A 16,511-nucleotide genomic window follows, 5' to 3' on the forward strand; every position below is an offset into this window, starting at 1 on the left:
ACCTTTTTTGGCCACGATCGTTAAGTGAATCTCTGCGCTCACTAAGTGAATCACGTGGATGTTAAGCAAATCCGGCTTCCCCCATTGACTTTGTTTGTCGGAAGCCAGCTGGGAAGGTCACAAATGGCAATTGCGTGACCCCAGGACGCTGCAACTGTCGTAAATCCATGCCAGTTGCCAAGCGTCTGAATTTTGGTCACATGACCGCAGAGATGCTGTTATGGTCGCAAGCACGAGGACCAGCCATACGTCACTTTTTCCAGCACCGTTGTAACTTCCAGCGGTCGTAAGTCGAGGACTACCTGTAGCGTCATTTTTTATCACTGCACAGGGCAGACCCTCGCTGGTGTCTCTCCACTGAAGCTCCACGGCATTAAAAGAGGTGGAACCCTTCCGGCTATGAGATGGGTTGAGACTCGCTGGAAGCGTCGAAGCTCAGAATGGCTGAACTCACAGTCATGGAGGACTCCGTAGACCTCCGGTCCAGCGATTTAGCTCTCCGGTGTGGCGACAAAGGAGAAGTTGACACATCCGGGATGGACCCGCTTGCTGTTTCAGCAACTAAATCCTGCAGGACGTATGAAAGGCACATGGCCGTTGGATTCAGAACTGCAATTAAGAAAGCTCAACAGTTCATCTCTGACCTCTTCTATGTCAAGGACGCCACCCGCATTCTCATTTTTTTAAATTTTTTTAATTTTTTTTTTAAAAAGCCCCACCTTTATTATGATTATAAATAACTCAAGGCGGCGAACGATACTCCTTCCTCCTCCTATTTTCCCCACAACAGCAACCCTGTGAGGTGGGTTGGGCTGAGAGGGAGTGACCGGCCAGAGGTCACCCAGCCGGCTTTCGTGCCTGAGGCGGGACTAGAACTCACAGCCTTCGGGTTTCTAGCCTGGAGACTCAACCACTAGGCCAAACTGGCTCTCTTCATTTTGGACTCAAATTCTCTGAGGAAGAGAATTTCAGCCTATCAGTTACTATAACTAATTACACTTGAATCGCGTGGTGCCTTGTAAAAACTTTTGTGTGGTTAATCTGGCTGAAGGAGAAAGATAAACCCTCCCCCATTAGCTCTGTGCAAGGCTTCCTTCCCTGACCAACTGAGCAATAATCCTACTCGTCGTAGGTGGCCAGGCCGAAGACCTTTTCGTACCGTAGCTTTGCTTCTGCGGGGAGACGCGAATAGAGAAGGTAAGAAACGGGCTGGAAAGAGCAGCTCCGACGGGGAAGGGAGCGGAGAAGGTCCGCAGGACTTGGCAGTTCTGAGCTTCAGAGCTGTGCAGTCTTGCTCTATTTGGCACTGGCTACTTATAAATGGGGTTTTCACTCTAGGCCTTCGAAACAAGAACACGAAAGGAAGCCAGCAGGGCAGTCCTATCGGTAGCACAAAGGGATCGTTCCGCCAGCTCACCCGTTTCCTAGGGAAAACCCTTTTTTCGCTCCTGCCCTGCCGAGTTTCACTAGAAAGAGTGGGACCGGAGGAAGCACTGATTTCCATGTGTTCGGCATTCTCGATATCCAGAGCCTCAAATTTTTCAATTACGTGGGACCGCCTGGAGACAGAGAAGAGAGAGGGCACGGGGATGTTAATGAAGGGAAAGAGGCTGCCCTTGACAGTCAGAACTGACCCAGCCCTCCCTCCTATCCAGACAACATGTTCAAGATATTGAGATAGAGGTAGTCCTCGCTGAATGACCACAACTGGGACCAGAAGTTCAGTTGCTAAGCAAAGTGGTTGTTAAGCATATCCAACCCAATTTTGCAACCTTTTTTGCGGCAGCTGTTAAGCGAATCACCGGGGTCATTAAGCGAACCACGTGGTCATTAAGCGAATCATGCGGCTCCCCATTGACTTTGCTTGCTGGAAGTCAGCTGGGAAGGTCGAAAATGGTGATCACGTGACCACGGGACGCTGCAACAGCCATAAATGCGAACCGGTTGCCAAGCGCCCAAATTGTGATCATTTGACTGTGGGGATGCTGCAACAGTCATAAGTGTGAAGACCGGTCACAAGTCGTTTTTTTCAGCGCTGTCTTAAGTCCTAACTGTCACTAAATGAAAAAACTGACTTATGACTGGTCCTCACACTTACGACTGTTGCAGCATCCCCATAATCATGATTTTGGCACTTGGCAACCGGTTCACATTAATGACCATCGCAGTGTCCCATGGTCATGTGATCACCACTGTCTACCTTCTCGGCCAGTTTCTGGGAAGCAAAATCAATGGGGAACCACTTGATTTGCTTAACACCCATGTGGTTCGCTTAACACCCATGGTGATTCGTTTAACGACCGCCGCAGAAAAGGTCATAAAATCGGGTCTGATTCGTTTAACGACCACTTCTCTTAGCAACCAAAATTCCAGTCCCAGCTATGGTCATTAAGCAAGGACTACCTGTAAAGCATTCCCTTTTTCTATTATGTGAGCGAGCTGTATTCACACATATATAATTCTTATTCATTTCTGATGAGAAAAACTGTAAAAAGGTAACAGAGTCCTGCACAAAAGATTGAAACAGAGGGCCTCTTTTGGCCAGCAAATGGTTCCTAATCATCTCCTCTACTCAACATCCCACATACAGAAGGACCTCTTTCCAGGAACATTTACGCAGTCCTCCATCACCCCCAGTTTCTGCCAGTCCCGAAGCACTTCCCCAGCCTATGAGCAGACTACCAAAACAGGAACCAGCCCACTTCATTAAGCAGAAAGCAGAAACAATTTGGCTTTTTAAAGCTTGGAAACGTGTAGGTTCTTCTCTTTTTTAAGGCATTAGGGTGATAGATTGTCATTGTGTGAGATCTGTCAGTCAAGCACATGGATCACATAATCAAAAGCTTTCCCAGAAAATGGGGGGTGGGTGACCTCTGAGTTTTCCTGCTGGTTTAAGGCAGGAGGTTCAAATCTGTCACCCTTTCTACTAATACCTGGCATGAACCCCATTACGGGATAGCTACTTAATGAAAGGAATTCAGGTGGCAAGGGTCATAAGCCCACTATTGTGCTTTAATATTTAGAAAATGCTTAACAAAGTCATACATAGCCTTGGTTTACATAGGAACCAATGTCAGCATTGGTCAACCTGGACTTTAAATGCTGAAGAGAAAGAAAATGGCTAAAACCAAGTTAAGCAAATCCAGCTTCCACAATGGGTGTTTTTTTGCTGAAAAATGGCAAAAAATGCGATCACATGACCCCAGGTGGGGTGGCAGTGCAACGTTTTGCGATGCCTGGAACTGCTTTACAGGCCATAAAGCACCCACTCCGAGGCCGTTGTAACTTGGGACCATCGTTAAACAAACGGTCGTAAGTCAAGGACTACTTTCTAATAAAGCTAGAGCTGTTGGGAGTAGAAGCAATCCTCCAAACTCTAAACCCTCCAGGCTTCTCGCAGCCTCCCTTTCAGACAGAATTGAATCACCGCATGCCACATGCAGAGAAAAAAGGCACGAAGCACACCCCCACCAAGATGCCTCCAGAAGTGAGAGCTCCCAGCACCCATTGCATTCTACCAGAGAAGGCAAAATAATAATAAAAACACCCTTTCTGATCCCTGTCCAAGTTATCTGCCCTTGAGCCCTTGCCATAATTGAAAACCGGCGGCCATCGCCTGGTTTCCTTCCAAAGACCCATCTTTCTTCCCTTTGTCCGGCTCGGCTAAAGGAGACAAAGAGAAGGGGAAAATCTCGGCCACGATTCCCAGTCTGGCTCAGCCCACGGGTCTGGAGAGAAATCATTTGCCATTAAGACCAACCCAAACCAACACAAAAGCAGCTTGATTGTCATGGAAAGGGAACTGCACCACCGGCTTGTCTACAGCTTGAGATTTTTGAGATGAGATGGGAGCGAAGCAGGTGGGGCACAAAGGTGAACATCACACAGCAGAAGAAGGTGAACAGAAGACCTGCAAGAAAATAAAGCTGGACAATGAATGAACAGAAAAGTTCGTTTATTTATCTATCAAATTTCTATCACCGCCCATCTCTCCCAGAAAGGGCCCCCAAATCAGAGGCACCCCGAGATTTTTTAAAACACAAATGCAAAATCACCTGCCCCATTAAAAGAAGTGATTGCTGGAAACCGCAGAATCACATTCCCGCCGTGCATGGTTATTCCAGTCATCAAGGGAAGGAGCCCGGCAATAAGGCAGGGGGGCCTTACCCCTTTCTCTACCTGGCCTGGGGACCCCTAGGGTGCTTTTCTCACCCCAAAGACCCAGATTGGGGAACCCAGACCCCCTCCCAATGGTAACCCCGTAAGGAGGGGTGAGACATTGGGTGCATCGCCAATCACTGCCCATCAACTTCAAAAACTTTAACGGATGGTGCCATTTGCAATTGGTAACTGGGGAGCCAAAATTTGCCTTTCTTTAGTTTCCACTATTTCCCTGCGACTTCAGTGGCTTTTCCAACAAGCCTCTGCAAACAAATGTTTGGGAGTCAGCTCGGAAAAACTCACCGCCCTGAGCTCATCTCTGCAAAACCGAAAGCCTTTGGCTCTTCCACTTTGCAACAGTAAGGATTTCCACTTCAGACTTGGGGTGGGGGGAAGAACACCTTTTCTGGACACCGAATCTGCCCCCCCCCAATCTCCTGAGGAATCTAACAGTAACAGGAGGACCCATTTCAAACCTTCACTTTGGAAGCCAAAGGACCTGGTTGGGTAGGTGGGAATGACAGAAAATCCTGCTGTTTCTTTGCTGTGTATTAGTGTGCAACAGCTAACCACGCTCTAAAATTATCGTGGCAGCTTGGCGAAAGGGGGTTTAAGAGCTGGAAAAGAAAGCTGTTATTAAGAACAATTTGCTTTCCCTTATAAATGTTCTCCTTCTTTGATCTGTTACAAAGCAGGCAGATGAAGAGGAGGATGGCTAATCAACAAGAGATCAAAGGGATATACTTATGGGAAGGCAATTCAGAGACGAACATGAAGATGATGGAGCTTGCTAAGCTGTGGAGTCCTTGGCGCCCTCTGAGCTTGGTGGTTGGCTGCAAGGTGTTTCATTGCCCAACCAGGGAACACCTTCAGTGCGATGATGCTCCCTAGTTGGGTAGTGAAACATCTGCCAGCCAACCGCCAAGCTCAGAGAACACCAAGGACTCCACAGTTCAGCCCTGAGCTCCAGAGATCCTCTTCCATTGGGCTCGCTAAATTGCTCAACCCAGTGTGATGTGGAAGACTTCATTACCACAAATGAAAAAAATATGTTTGCCAATAGCAAGTTTACTTTTAGTGATGGAAGAACGCAGGGTCCAAGAGTTATATGAAGCCTCACGGACTCAACCCCTCCTTCTGGTTTTGCACTTGCAACAGACCAGTGTTCCCCCTGGGACCATAAGGCTGCAACTTATACTGGCCAATGAGTTCTACAGGAATACTGAAATTATCTGTGCTATAATTGGCACCAATAATGATGCAAACCTTATGGCTGAAGATAGGTTTTGATGCTCAGTTCCAATGCCCCAACTCTCCACACGGATACCTGGCATTTCTAGATGGCTGGCCACAAGTGTCTGCACGGAGGATGCGAAAAATGCCACAAGCTAATCCAAAAATTAAAGATTTTTATGCAAACTCGTCCACAAAACCTAAAACTTCTCTCCAGAGTATGTGCCAATTCAGGAGTCCTTTCTGGAAGAGAATTCTACTGAAGAGTGGAATTAAAAGAATAATCTAATGTTTTTACATCCTAAGAGTAGAAAACCCATTGGCTAAAAAGAAATTTAGCCGTCTACAGGGATGGTGTTAATGTAGGGAGCTGTGGTGAGGTAGCTTCCTGGTCTAACTCTCATTCTGGGGCTTAAGTCTGCTATCATTTAAACTGGATTCAGCCTAGTTTAATAGACACAGATCCCTCTCACCACTTTTGAGGACTCAGTCAGGAAACAGTTAAAGGAATTCCCAGCATCCCCCTAAAACTGCTGCTCCCTGGGAAGTGTTACGAAATCTTTTCACGTAAATGTAAACACCACCAGCACATCTCCAGCGTCATAGCTAATCTGTATTTCAAACTAAAATCTAACGTATTTCACAGGGCACAAGGCTTGAGCAACTGTTTTCAGAAGGAAGACGTGTATGTTTACAGTCTACGCAAATTTGACATGGACTGTGTACAGCTGGGAGTCTTGGCCAAGTGCTTAAAAAAAAAGGATTGTCGCTCCCATGAATGTATTTTTTAAAGAAGTTTGAAAATGGTCAACAAGCAGCAATCTATGGGCTAAGAATCCTACCATTCTTTTTTCTAGACAGGCAAAATGCCATCTTCCCCAACCCTTCAGACGCCAGCCAGCACGGCCTTTGACTGGGGCACAGGACTGAGAAAGTCGGGCGTAAGGATATGAGTTTTCTAGACCTCCATCCTTAGGGAGGACTTTCACACTTCAGTATCAGGTAAGCTGAGAGATCTGGATGCATCTTTGCTCACATCAGACCCAAGGAGTCGGTTAGTCGTAGCTCCAGGTATTATATTAACATCTCCTCAATCACGGCCCCCAGGAGGCCAACTTTAGCAGAATGTCTTCGTTATTGATAGTCTCGGGCAAGATGCCCTTGTTAAGTTGCCAAAAAAAGTCAGTTGCTCTGCCCTTTAAAAACACACCCACAATTGGAAAACTGCTGTGTTAGGCCCCATTCGCTCCCAGATGGCCTGGAATAATCTGGGAGACTGAAAGGGTCTAGAACACGAACAGAGGAAGCTGAGCGTGACAGGAGGGTGCCTGAAGGCATCAAGGAAGGTCCCAAATCAGTTGGACGTTGTGAGAATCATGTGAAGATCCACGTGCGTTATTTGAGACAAGGATGGGAGGGAAAGTTGGAAAGGGGGTGAAAACTATCCAGCTGGGACATCAAGTGCCTCCTGATTATAGGAATGGCAGGATTATAGGAAGACTGGACTTGCCCAGACCCAAACGCAGCTCCTCGATGCTGGCTACAAAGCTTGCTTTGTTCCAGAACAATGGACTCCACTCAAGGGTGGGACAAGAATGTTAATGAAACAGCAGGAAAATTAGTTACTAAAGCAGCCCAAAGCAATGAAGGGGGATCGGCAGGAAGACAGAAAAATGTTAATTCACTAGCGCCGGATGCTTATGGAGCAGGGAGAAAGATTCTCTCCGAACCCACCTGAACATCACAAACAGGCTTCATCAACCAGTAATGCAGGTAGTCCTCACTCAATGACCACAATTGGGACCGGAATTTCAGTCGCTAAGCAAAGCGGTCATTAAGTGAATCTGACCCAATTTTACAACCTTTTTTGTAGCGGTGGTTAAGCGAATCACGTGGTTGTTAAGCAAATTTTGCTTGCCAGAAGCCGGCCGGGAAGGTCGAAAATGGCGATTGTGTGACTGTGGGGATGCTGTGATGGTCACAAGCATGAGGACCAGTCGTAAATCAGTTTTTTCCAGCACCGTCGTAAATCTGAATCATCACTAAATGAATGGTTGTTAAGCGAGGACCGCCTGTAAGCCCTGAAGGCTAGCTGGTAGGGTTAAAACTCTTTTATACACCATTTGTAGGTTTCTTGGAGACACCTGTCTAGCCAATTCTATATTCAAAAAAGAGCAACTGTCATTCTTGAGCTGGCCCAGCACGTCTGTTACGAACAAGCAAGATCCGGTGAAGTTTTAGAATCCAAGATGGTAACCGGAGAATATTTCTGTTTATTTCTTATGAGACAGTATGCTCACAATCCTCCATTCTACACAGTCTGGCCTCTTTCCTGAGATGCTTATGAATTTCTGTGAACATACAACAGAACATCTGAAGGGAATTTGTCAGGTCCGTGCAGAATCTGGTGCCTGGCATCAATTACTCAAAAAATGCAGTGTTTAACTTCCTTCAGAGCACGTTTCTAGGCCTCATGAAGGCATACATATAAAGAATACCTGTGGTAGCAGCTCACTGTGTTTCAGAAACCAGGACAGGGTCAGAATAACAAAGCTGCACTTTCAGAAACCCAGGGCAGGATCTGAGCACCTCGTACAGAATACTGTTTCATTTCCCTGTTAAATACTTTGCTAACAATCTCCCAGTATCGCTCCCAGTTTGCCCTTCAGCTATTCCTCAGTTAGTTGACAGGCAAACTTAAGACACTGGGGATGACATTTAAAGATGGCTAAATTGGGCAAGCAGGATAAAGCATCCCCATTTGCTTTTGGATCTGTCTTCTTTCGTGTGCAAAATGTCCTGGTCTGGATGATGCTGTGAGTCGGATTAACCCATAGCACAGAATTGATTCCAAGCAGGCAACTTCACCCTACGCGACTCGTTCTGAAAAGGGAGGTGGGTCTGTCCTAAATAATGTCAGGTGTGTCCTTCCAGGCGTATCACTTGCATTTTGCACCAGACAGACTCTGCACTGCTTCGCCAGCATAAAACATCCCCGAATGGCAAAGCTTTCTGGGTTCATAAAAGCAAAGGCTGCTGGATCATTTGGCACTGAAAGAGGGGAGGGGGAATTATAGTTCTTACGACGGCAATGAAATCCTTAACTTTATGGGGCAGTTTGAACGCATGTCCCCAGAATACATTTGCTCTCTTCCAAACGAGCTTGCCAGTGAACCATGCGACAGTATTATATGCACGCAGTTGTGGGGAAAGCAGGGCGAAGCGCAAGCAGTGCGAAGCTTTCAGATTTGACCCTCTGGGCACTGAAATATCATGCAGGACCCACAATCCTGTTGGAGGGCCTGTCTGCGCATGCTCCCGTTTCCCTCCCAAAGAATGAGGGCTAGAAACTTAGATATTTTTTTTTTAAAAGGAAACAAATGTTACTCACATTCCATGCCCAGACTCTGAACCTATGTTTGCGCACAACCTCTGCAAAAGTCCTTTTCTAGGGTCTGGATGCAACGGGGCAAGTAACAACGATTTAAAACACTTTTCCCCTTCTTCATGAGGAGTGCTACTGATGCAATACAAGGAGTTCTCATTTAGCCTCGTTTAGCAACTGTTCGCAGTTACAACAGTGATGAAAAAGTAACTTTGCGACCAGTCCTTGCATTTACAACCTTTCTGTAAAGCAAAGGAAAGCTGAAGGAAAATCGTAAGCACAGTTGGGACTTCACTTAGCAACTGTGTCGCTTAATGACTGAGTGGCTGGTGCCAATTGTGGTCACTAATCGAGGACAAGCTGTAATATATTTTCAGGCACCACCTTGCCACCCAGAAAAAAATAGTGCTACCAGGTAGTCCTCAACTTATGACCGCAATTGAGACTGGAACCTCCATTGCTAAGTGAGGCAGTTGTTAAGTTAGTCACACCAGATTTTACAATCTTTTTTGCTGCAGTCGTTAAGCAAATCCGGCTTCCCCCATGCACTTTGCTTGTCATAAGCCGGCCAGGAAGGTTGCAAGTGGTGATCACGTGACCCAGGAATGCCGCAACTGTCATAAGTATGAGGACCAGTCATGAGTCATTTTTTTCAGCACTGTTGTAACTTTGAACGGTCGCTAAACAGATGATCGTAAGTCAAGGACTACCTGTGCTTATCTATGCCGCTTTCCCATTCTTTCTCTGATGAACCAGCAACATCCTGGTGTCTCATCTGACCCACCTATTTTGCCAACACGGCCTCAGAGATCGGTGCCCGGGTTCAAACCCAATTCAACCACCGCCGCTCTTCGGGCAAGAACTCAGCTCAAAAAGGCAGTTTCCTTCTCCACGAGCCCAAAAGCGCTGCCAAGATTTGGATCCGTCCCTTACCTCCTTTCGTTCCCGAAGAGCCGGGCTACTTCCTCTCGTCCGGGGCTCCGGGCCCGGGAGCTGCGCTCGAGCCGTTTCCGCTCCACTTGGAAGGCATCCCGGTTACTGATCCTAATAGCCTTGGGGACGTCAGCCAGGGTGGAGTATTGGCGGCTAGCCTTAAAGGAAACCAGCCCGTTGGCTCGCTCCTCCATCCTCGCCCCGTCACGGCCAGCAGATGCCTTGCGCCCGGAGAGGCGTGCGCCTTTGGAGTCCAGGGAATTGAGAGAGAAACTGTGCACCATTCGACTGGCCGGCCGGGAACCTGGGGAAGGAAAGGAACCGCTCTGCTCCTGCGATTGGGGGTCACCGTACCTGTCGTTAGGCGTGCAGGGGCTCAGGGGAGACGGCAGGCTCGGCATCTGCTGCTCCTCTGGCTTGGCCTCTTGCTTGGTCTTCTCCAAGGAGAAATAGCCACTTTCCACCCGCGTCTTCCGCCCGCAATCGTTGCGGTCACCATTCACGGCACCCTCCTCTGGAGGACGAGGGAAGCACGAAAGAGAAGAGAGAAAGGGGTTGGATTTACAGCACTGGCTCCTCGCACCCGGGGCAGCAGGCTGGGGGGCGAGGGCGCGTTACTGATTTCATTCGCCTGGTACCCTCCTGTGAAGGCTGCTGACGGTGTTCAGCCAAAGGAGTCAGGGATGCAGCTGGGAAAAGGGGGATGTTCAACAGCACCACGGGTACCACAATTATCAGAGATGGAAGAAACATTAAACTAAAAAAAAAATGAATGTTATACCATCGCCACTAATAGCAGAGCAAATGGCCGCCCAACCAGAAGTTAGCCCTCAAACTGAAAATGTTGGGGGAGGCTGTCCTCCTGGCTGGTCTCTGCGATTTGCAGATGCCTGAAGGATGGAGAATTTCCGTCACTAAGCGATGCAGCTGCAAAGTGCAATGTCACACGACCGCACTGCTTAGCAACAGCAATCCCGCAGCGCCAGTTGACGTCATAACCCCAGGACCATGTGGGTTGCTAAGCGGGAAGAGGTGGGAGTTCCAGCCAGACAGGCCAACGGGTGTGCGGGGGCCATGGTGGTGTCACAGGCAGGCACTCTGGAGCACAGGCAAGTGCGTGGGGTGCCCCGGGGATGGGTGCTGCAGACAGCTTAAAAAAGTGGTGGGAGCAACTTCCGACTTCCTGACAGCTTCCCCACTGACTTTGCTTGTGGGAAGCTGGCAAGGAACGTCGGAAATCGTGATCACGGGACCGCCGTTCGCTGCAATGTCGTAATCGCAAGCTGGGCACCAAGTGCCCAAATCGCGATCCTGTGACTGCAGGGACGCTGCAGGGCTGGAACTCCCAGGACTGGTCCTAAGTCCCCCTTGTTCAGCGCCATCGTAACTTTGAACGGTCGCTGAATGAGTGATTGTTAAGCGAGTATTAAAAGGACACTTGCTGGCCCGTAGTGCTCTCTCTCCTCCACAGAAAAATGTCCCTATCCTGAAAGGCGAAGCTTCTTCACCAGAAGGCTGGGCTAACCAACATTTTAACCTTTGTGCTTATTTAAAAAGGACGAAACAAATGCACCTACAAAATGGCGTTTATGTTGGAACAGTCACCTTCCTCAAGATGGAAAACAATCCCTTTTGCCAGCTAGCCTCAAGGAAAAGAGAATGAAAGGAAAAACACACGTTGGCTCTTTCTGGTTTTCCCTTTCTAGGCACCAAACAGGAAAAATTCACCCTGAGCAGGAAGCAAAGACTGGGCCTTTATGGTTTCAGGAAGAACAATATGACAGGACTTATTATGACAGAAGATTTAAAAAGCAAACAGCGGAGGACGCAGCAACCAAAACCGGGATTGTATGTGCAGAGCATCTTAGAGCAGTGTTTCACAGCCTTGGCGGCTTGAAGATGTGTGGACTTCAGCTCCCAGAATTCCCCAGCCAGCATAGCTATGCTGGCTGGGGAATTCTGGGAGCTGAAGTCCACACATCTTCAAGCCGCCAAGGCTGTGAAACACTGTCGTAGAGGATCCATCAGGACATGAGAAATCTTGAAACGCTGCAGTTTATTCCTGGCCAAGTATGTGCGTGTGGGGAAAAACATTCAAGATTCAGAAGCATCTCTAGACATACAGTGAATAAAAAGCTCCAGAGGTTCAAATTCCACCCCCAGGGAACAAGGCCTCCACCGATAAGCATGGTGAGACCCTCAGAAGCAGCCACGCATCTCTGCGGTAGAGTCACAGACACAGACGGCAACCTTGAACTTTTGCAGTACAAAGGCACTTCTTTTGCCCTGAAAAAGTTCTTGGAATGTCCTGTTCCTTGGATGCACCTGAAGCAACCAAGTGAAGTCCCATCAGCTTCTCAAGGTTGCTGTTTCTGCAACTGAGCTGGCCCATAACTTGTCTTATCTTGTTCTCTGGCAGGGCCCCTGCTCCCTTCAGTCATAACAAACGAGGAGGAGGACACCAGGAAGCCACCACCAATTTCTTAGAAGAAGTAACTTGTCTTCTTATCTCTTGCCCAGGGCTCCAGACTACAGAGGTAAAGGATCCGATGACAAAAAATTAGGAACACCGTGGATCCCAGATCTCCTGCCCTGGACGTGCCCTCTGTCTTGACTAACATTCAGGACCTAATTCTCACCTTCTTTGCTTTCCAGGACTGGCCCCTTCAGGGAGCAAGCTGGGGGTGCCTGACCTTGCAGAGGGCCGGGGGCCGGGCTGAGGCCTGCATTCCCATCAACCTGATCTTTGCCTCTCAATTCTTCTTGCCAAAGGGTGGACTTGGTGGTGGGGATCTTCTCTGCGCTGGGGATGCTGCTGCTGGTCACGGCCATCTTCGCTGGGCCAGGTTCCTGGAGGGAAAAGAGGGTGGTGGGCAACCCCCGTTTTAATGGCGCACGTTTTTTGTCTCACTCCAACTCAGATGAACCAGATACCATTCCTGCTGTCACTGCACATGTCTGCCACCGCCCTAGATTCTACTAATCCATGTTGTGGTGCTGTCAGATCCAGACTTCCCATCCCCACGAGTGCTACTGAGTAAAGGCAGAGAATCACACATCACAACCTTGGGAACTGTGCCTCAGTGAGGAAAGGAATGCGCAGAGTTGCATTATTCTTAGCAGCAGCACGCATGCCAAAAGTTCTGGGCCGTTCCATTATTTATTCAATACATCTCTCTTTTTCAAAGAACAACATTACGGCACTGTCGACATTCACCGTGATGCAGCTCGGATCTGGGTTCTTTGTAGAGATGAACTTACTCTCGGGATGGAGAATAGGTTCCATGTCCCGCACCCAACAGGACAACAAAATGCTCACAGTAACAATATGTTGGGCATGTTACTACACCAGAATCCCCAAATTGCCTTGGCTTTTTTTTTTAGGTGCCAAAGGAAAAGCCCTGCATTCTGTGTGGCATCTTCTGGGCCTCCCAGTTCTCTTTTTGCATTGTTCAGCACTATATTCCCCGTTTTCACCATTTTGGCCCCAAGGTTTTCAGCTGCTCCTGTTAGCATCGCCTCAATGTCCGAAACTGGTTTGACTGTTTGAAATGTGCTTTTTTACTCATTCTGTAGACTGCCCCAGGCAGTCTGCGCTGGAATGAGGGCGCAAACGTTTTCAAAAATTAAACTTGCCACCCTGCACCGAGCCTGGGAGCTGGTTTCCAGGACAGATTTGCAATTTATATTGGCTGGGTGTAAAAACCAAACGTGCCTCCCACATGCTTGATTTCAGCCAGAAACTCTTCCCATCCCAAGCTGAGAAGAGTGAAAGGCCATTTTAACACGGACACCAACGTCTTATTTATAGATTCTGTTGGGCTGCCAAACAGAAAGGCTGCCACGCTGGGGAATGACGAATAGAAGCCTTCCGTAGGTGAAGAAGGCCAAGTGTTGAGTTTACAAAAGAGGATGGAAGTTTTTTTAATAGTCTTTCCCAGAGGGCAGGAGCCAGACACTAAAAAAGAAGAACACGGGGTAAATTTAGAAACTGCAAAGGTCAATGTCTTGCTCCACGTCCCAAAGGGCGTGCTTGTGCACGACAACACACCGTTCTGTTGTTCTTGAGGGATGGGAAAGAACATCCACGCCACTGCTTCTGTCCTCCTCAACCCTTTCTATCAGAAAAAGGCTCAAAAGGGCACAGGTAAGCATGAGTAACCTCCTCCTCCTGGTCATTTGTGGTTCTAAAAGAGGAAAGCCATAATCTGACACATGGACAATAATAAACAATGACCCGAGACTCCTGTGGAACATCAGAACGGAATCTTGAACAATTCTGCATCTCAGGAAACCTCAGAGACACCCAAACCTATCTGTCCAATGCCAGCACATTCAGTAATACTGGGTATAAAGCAGTGTTCTTCAAACCTGGCAACTTTAAGATGTGCGGACTTCAAATTCTGGGAGTTGAAGTCCACACATCTTGAAGCTGCCACGTTTGAAAAACATTGGAGTAAAGTATACAGACATCCACTTACAAGTCTAGGGTCTTGACTTCAGCCATTTGTTCTGATACCTGATAAGAATGGAAGCCAGTAACTTTTTCTCACAGCTCGGATTTTTTTCCTTTATTTCAGTCAGGGGATGCTGCAGATGACCCTGAGATCTACCGGAAAGCCTTGATCTACCTTCTGCTCTGGCCTATAGGAGCACAGCTATCAAGTCACGCACACTCGCTTGGCAAATGAGATTGTAAACCAGGGAGATGCACAGAAAATCCTCTAGCAACACAGACAGGTAGAAATACAGCTGGGGCCTTAGAGAACACATTGGATTGACTCCCAGCCCTTTCCCGGGCAGGTATAGCCAGGCAGGGATAATGACCATCATGCTTGGCTTGGAGCAGAGTTGGCTCCTGAAAACACCTCCAGATGGAGCAATCCTTGAAGACTGGGAAATTGACTAGGCTTGGCTTCATAGAGCGAGCGTGCCATGGTTGGCATCCCATTTGTTTCCGGGCAGACTGGCTTAGAGATGCTCCCACCTCCTGCCCAGATGGGATGACGGAATCACCTCCTGCTTTCCCTTGATCCTACCATGGACTACAACAGAGACCATTCTCTGACTGCTCCTAATGCGACGGCATGGGAAACAAGACCTCCTTGGTGGCATCTGTCACAACATGGCTGCTTTCAGGGATCCTAATTTGGTGCCTTTTGTTTACCCACCAAGCAATTGCAACCTGATATATTCATTCTTTAAGAGATTATGTACTGAATGGGCACCTTCTCACTTGGAAGTTGCAACAGACACACAGAAGCCACCATGGTGGGGAGCTATGGAAGTGACCAATGGAATGAGCTTCATGGGCTGCTGGCTTACACTGATCTTCTTCTTCCCCTACTCTCCCCCCAAAAAACCTCACTTTTCCGAGCACAGAAAATAAGGCATTTCAAAGAATTCTTTCTCCACCACCTCCCATTCCTCCCCCCAAAATCATTTCTCCCCTTTCTTTCCCCTCCCCTTGAGCAACGCTAGCCCATTTGCAGCAGTAACATTTTGGCACGGCAGCCAGAACTGTCCTGGCAGATTGTGACGGTGGAGTAAGGCTACAATTTAGAAAACAAGAGGGAAATTGAAGCTTGGAGGCATCAAGCTGACTTGCATCAAGTGGACAGTTTGGAGTGACTGTCTTTGAGATGCCAGAAAGAGTCAGGCCCTTACACTTCCCAACTTCCTGGTAAGAAAGACAGGGAGACACTTTTAATATAATTTTTGCGGTCAATGACCGAAAGACGGAGACTTGACTTGACTTTTATACAGCCAGCAATCCAACTGCTTCTCAAGCAGGTTTTGCTAAAAAAAAAAATCAGTTCAGATCATGACAAGCCGTAACTCAGACCTACAAACAGAAGAATTCATTTCCCCTGACTTAAATTTAGCTTATGCAAAGGGCGAGCTACGTCAAGGCAGCAGCAGAGAAATCCAAGCATGTTACCCTGAGGAGGAACCTTTGAAACTTTCGGGATTCTGGGATTTGACGCAGCCAAGGAATCCGGCAGCAGCAGCAGCAGCAGCAGCATCTCTGACAGCAACTAGCTGACGTGGTCCAAAGGTTACAGAAGAACAGCAGAAGATCCCATCTGTCATTGTCTACACTGCCTTATCCCTAGTAGAACCCGGTCCCTTCTGTTCTAGGAAGCGCAGGATGGAGAGATGGAGGCGGATAGGAAACATGGGGCCTAGGAGAAGAGGAGGCAGGGATCCAAGATGGACGAAGGCCAAAAGAAGCAGAAAGCTCCGTTGGGAAGTCATGGTGGGGGAGAAGCAAGAGGAAGTGGAGAAAGTCTTTCAGGAAGGGCCACAAGCAAGAAAGGAGAGGAGGACTGTAGGCATGCTGTCCTTGCTTGAGTTTAAACTCGGCTAGGGTTGATTTTCCAAGGATAATTGGGATTCTGACACCCTTCACACATGGGAAGGCCCTGCACACGTAGCGGGCAGCTCAAGACCTTCTTCTGGAAACGCAGCATTCACAAAGAGCGAACCGCATCGCTCTCCTGGCAGTCATTCCCAGCCCAACCACAAGCAAGCTGAGCTGCAGCCCAGGAGAACTCAGAAGTGGGGAGCGCCGCGCGTCTCATGGTGCTCCTGGCTCATAAGCATCCACGCCCTGCTCCCCCCACCAACGTCCAGCCAATGGAAGTGAAATGAGGCCGTCGTGGGCATCCTAGGGCCCCCACAGCATCAGCGGGTTGGAAACGGCGGCCTCCGCATGCCCCCCGTGAGTACCCAAGAAGGAACGGGCCTCCAAAGGGATCTGAGGGCCCTCCAAAAGGAAGTGGGAGAAGCAGAGCCA

At 48.3% G+C, this 16,511-nt stretch overlaps 1 protein-coding gene across 4 annotated transcripts in view; it reads right to left on the reverse strand.

Annotated features, from left to right (window-relative positions):
• Positions 1-16,511, reverse strand: part of MPRIP (myosin phosphatase Rho interacting protein) — an 88,583-nt gene that overhangs the window by 31,939 nt on the left and 40,133 nt on the right. For 2 of the 4 annotated variants that reach the window (XM_063314886.1, XM_063314885.1), the window contains exons 6-9: positions 12,352-12,562; positions 9,713-10,226; positions 1,418-1,559; positions 455-568 (exon numbers count right to left, since the gene is read on the reverse strand). In XM_063314886.1, the coding sequence (XP_063170956.1) occupies positions 455-568; positions 1,418-1,559; positions 9,713-10,226; positions 12,352-12,562 (981 nt within the window). The remainder of the gene's footprint in view (positions 1-454; positions 569-1,417; positions 1,560-9,712; positions 10,227-12,351; positions 12,563-16,511) is intronic. The other 2 variants (XM_063314887.1, XM_063314888.1) reach the window with 1 other exon arrangement.

Source organism: Candoia aspera, chromosome 14 (genome assembly GCF_035149785.1).
Source record: "Candoia aspera isolate rCanAsp1 chromosome 14, rCanAsp1.hap2, whole genome shotgun sequence".
Classification (NCBI taxonomy): domain Eukaryota; kingdom Metazoa; phylum Chordata; class Lepidosauria; order Squamata; family Boidae; genus Candoia; species Candoia aspera.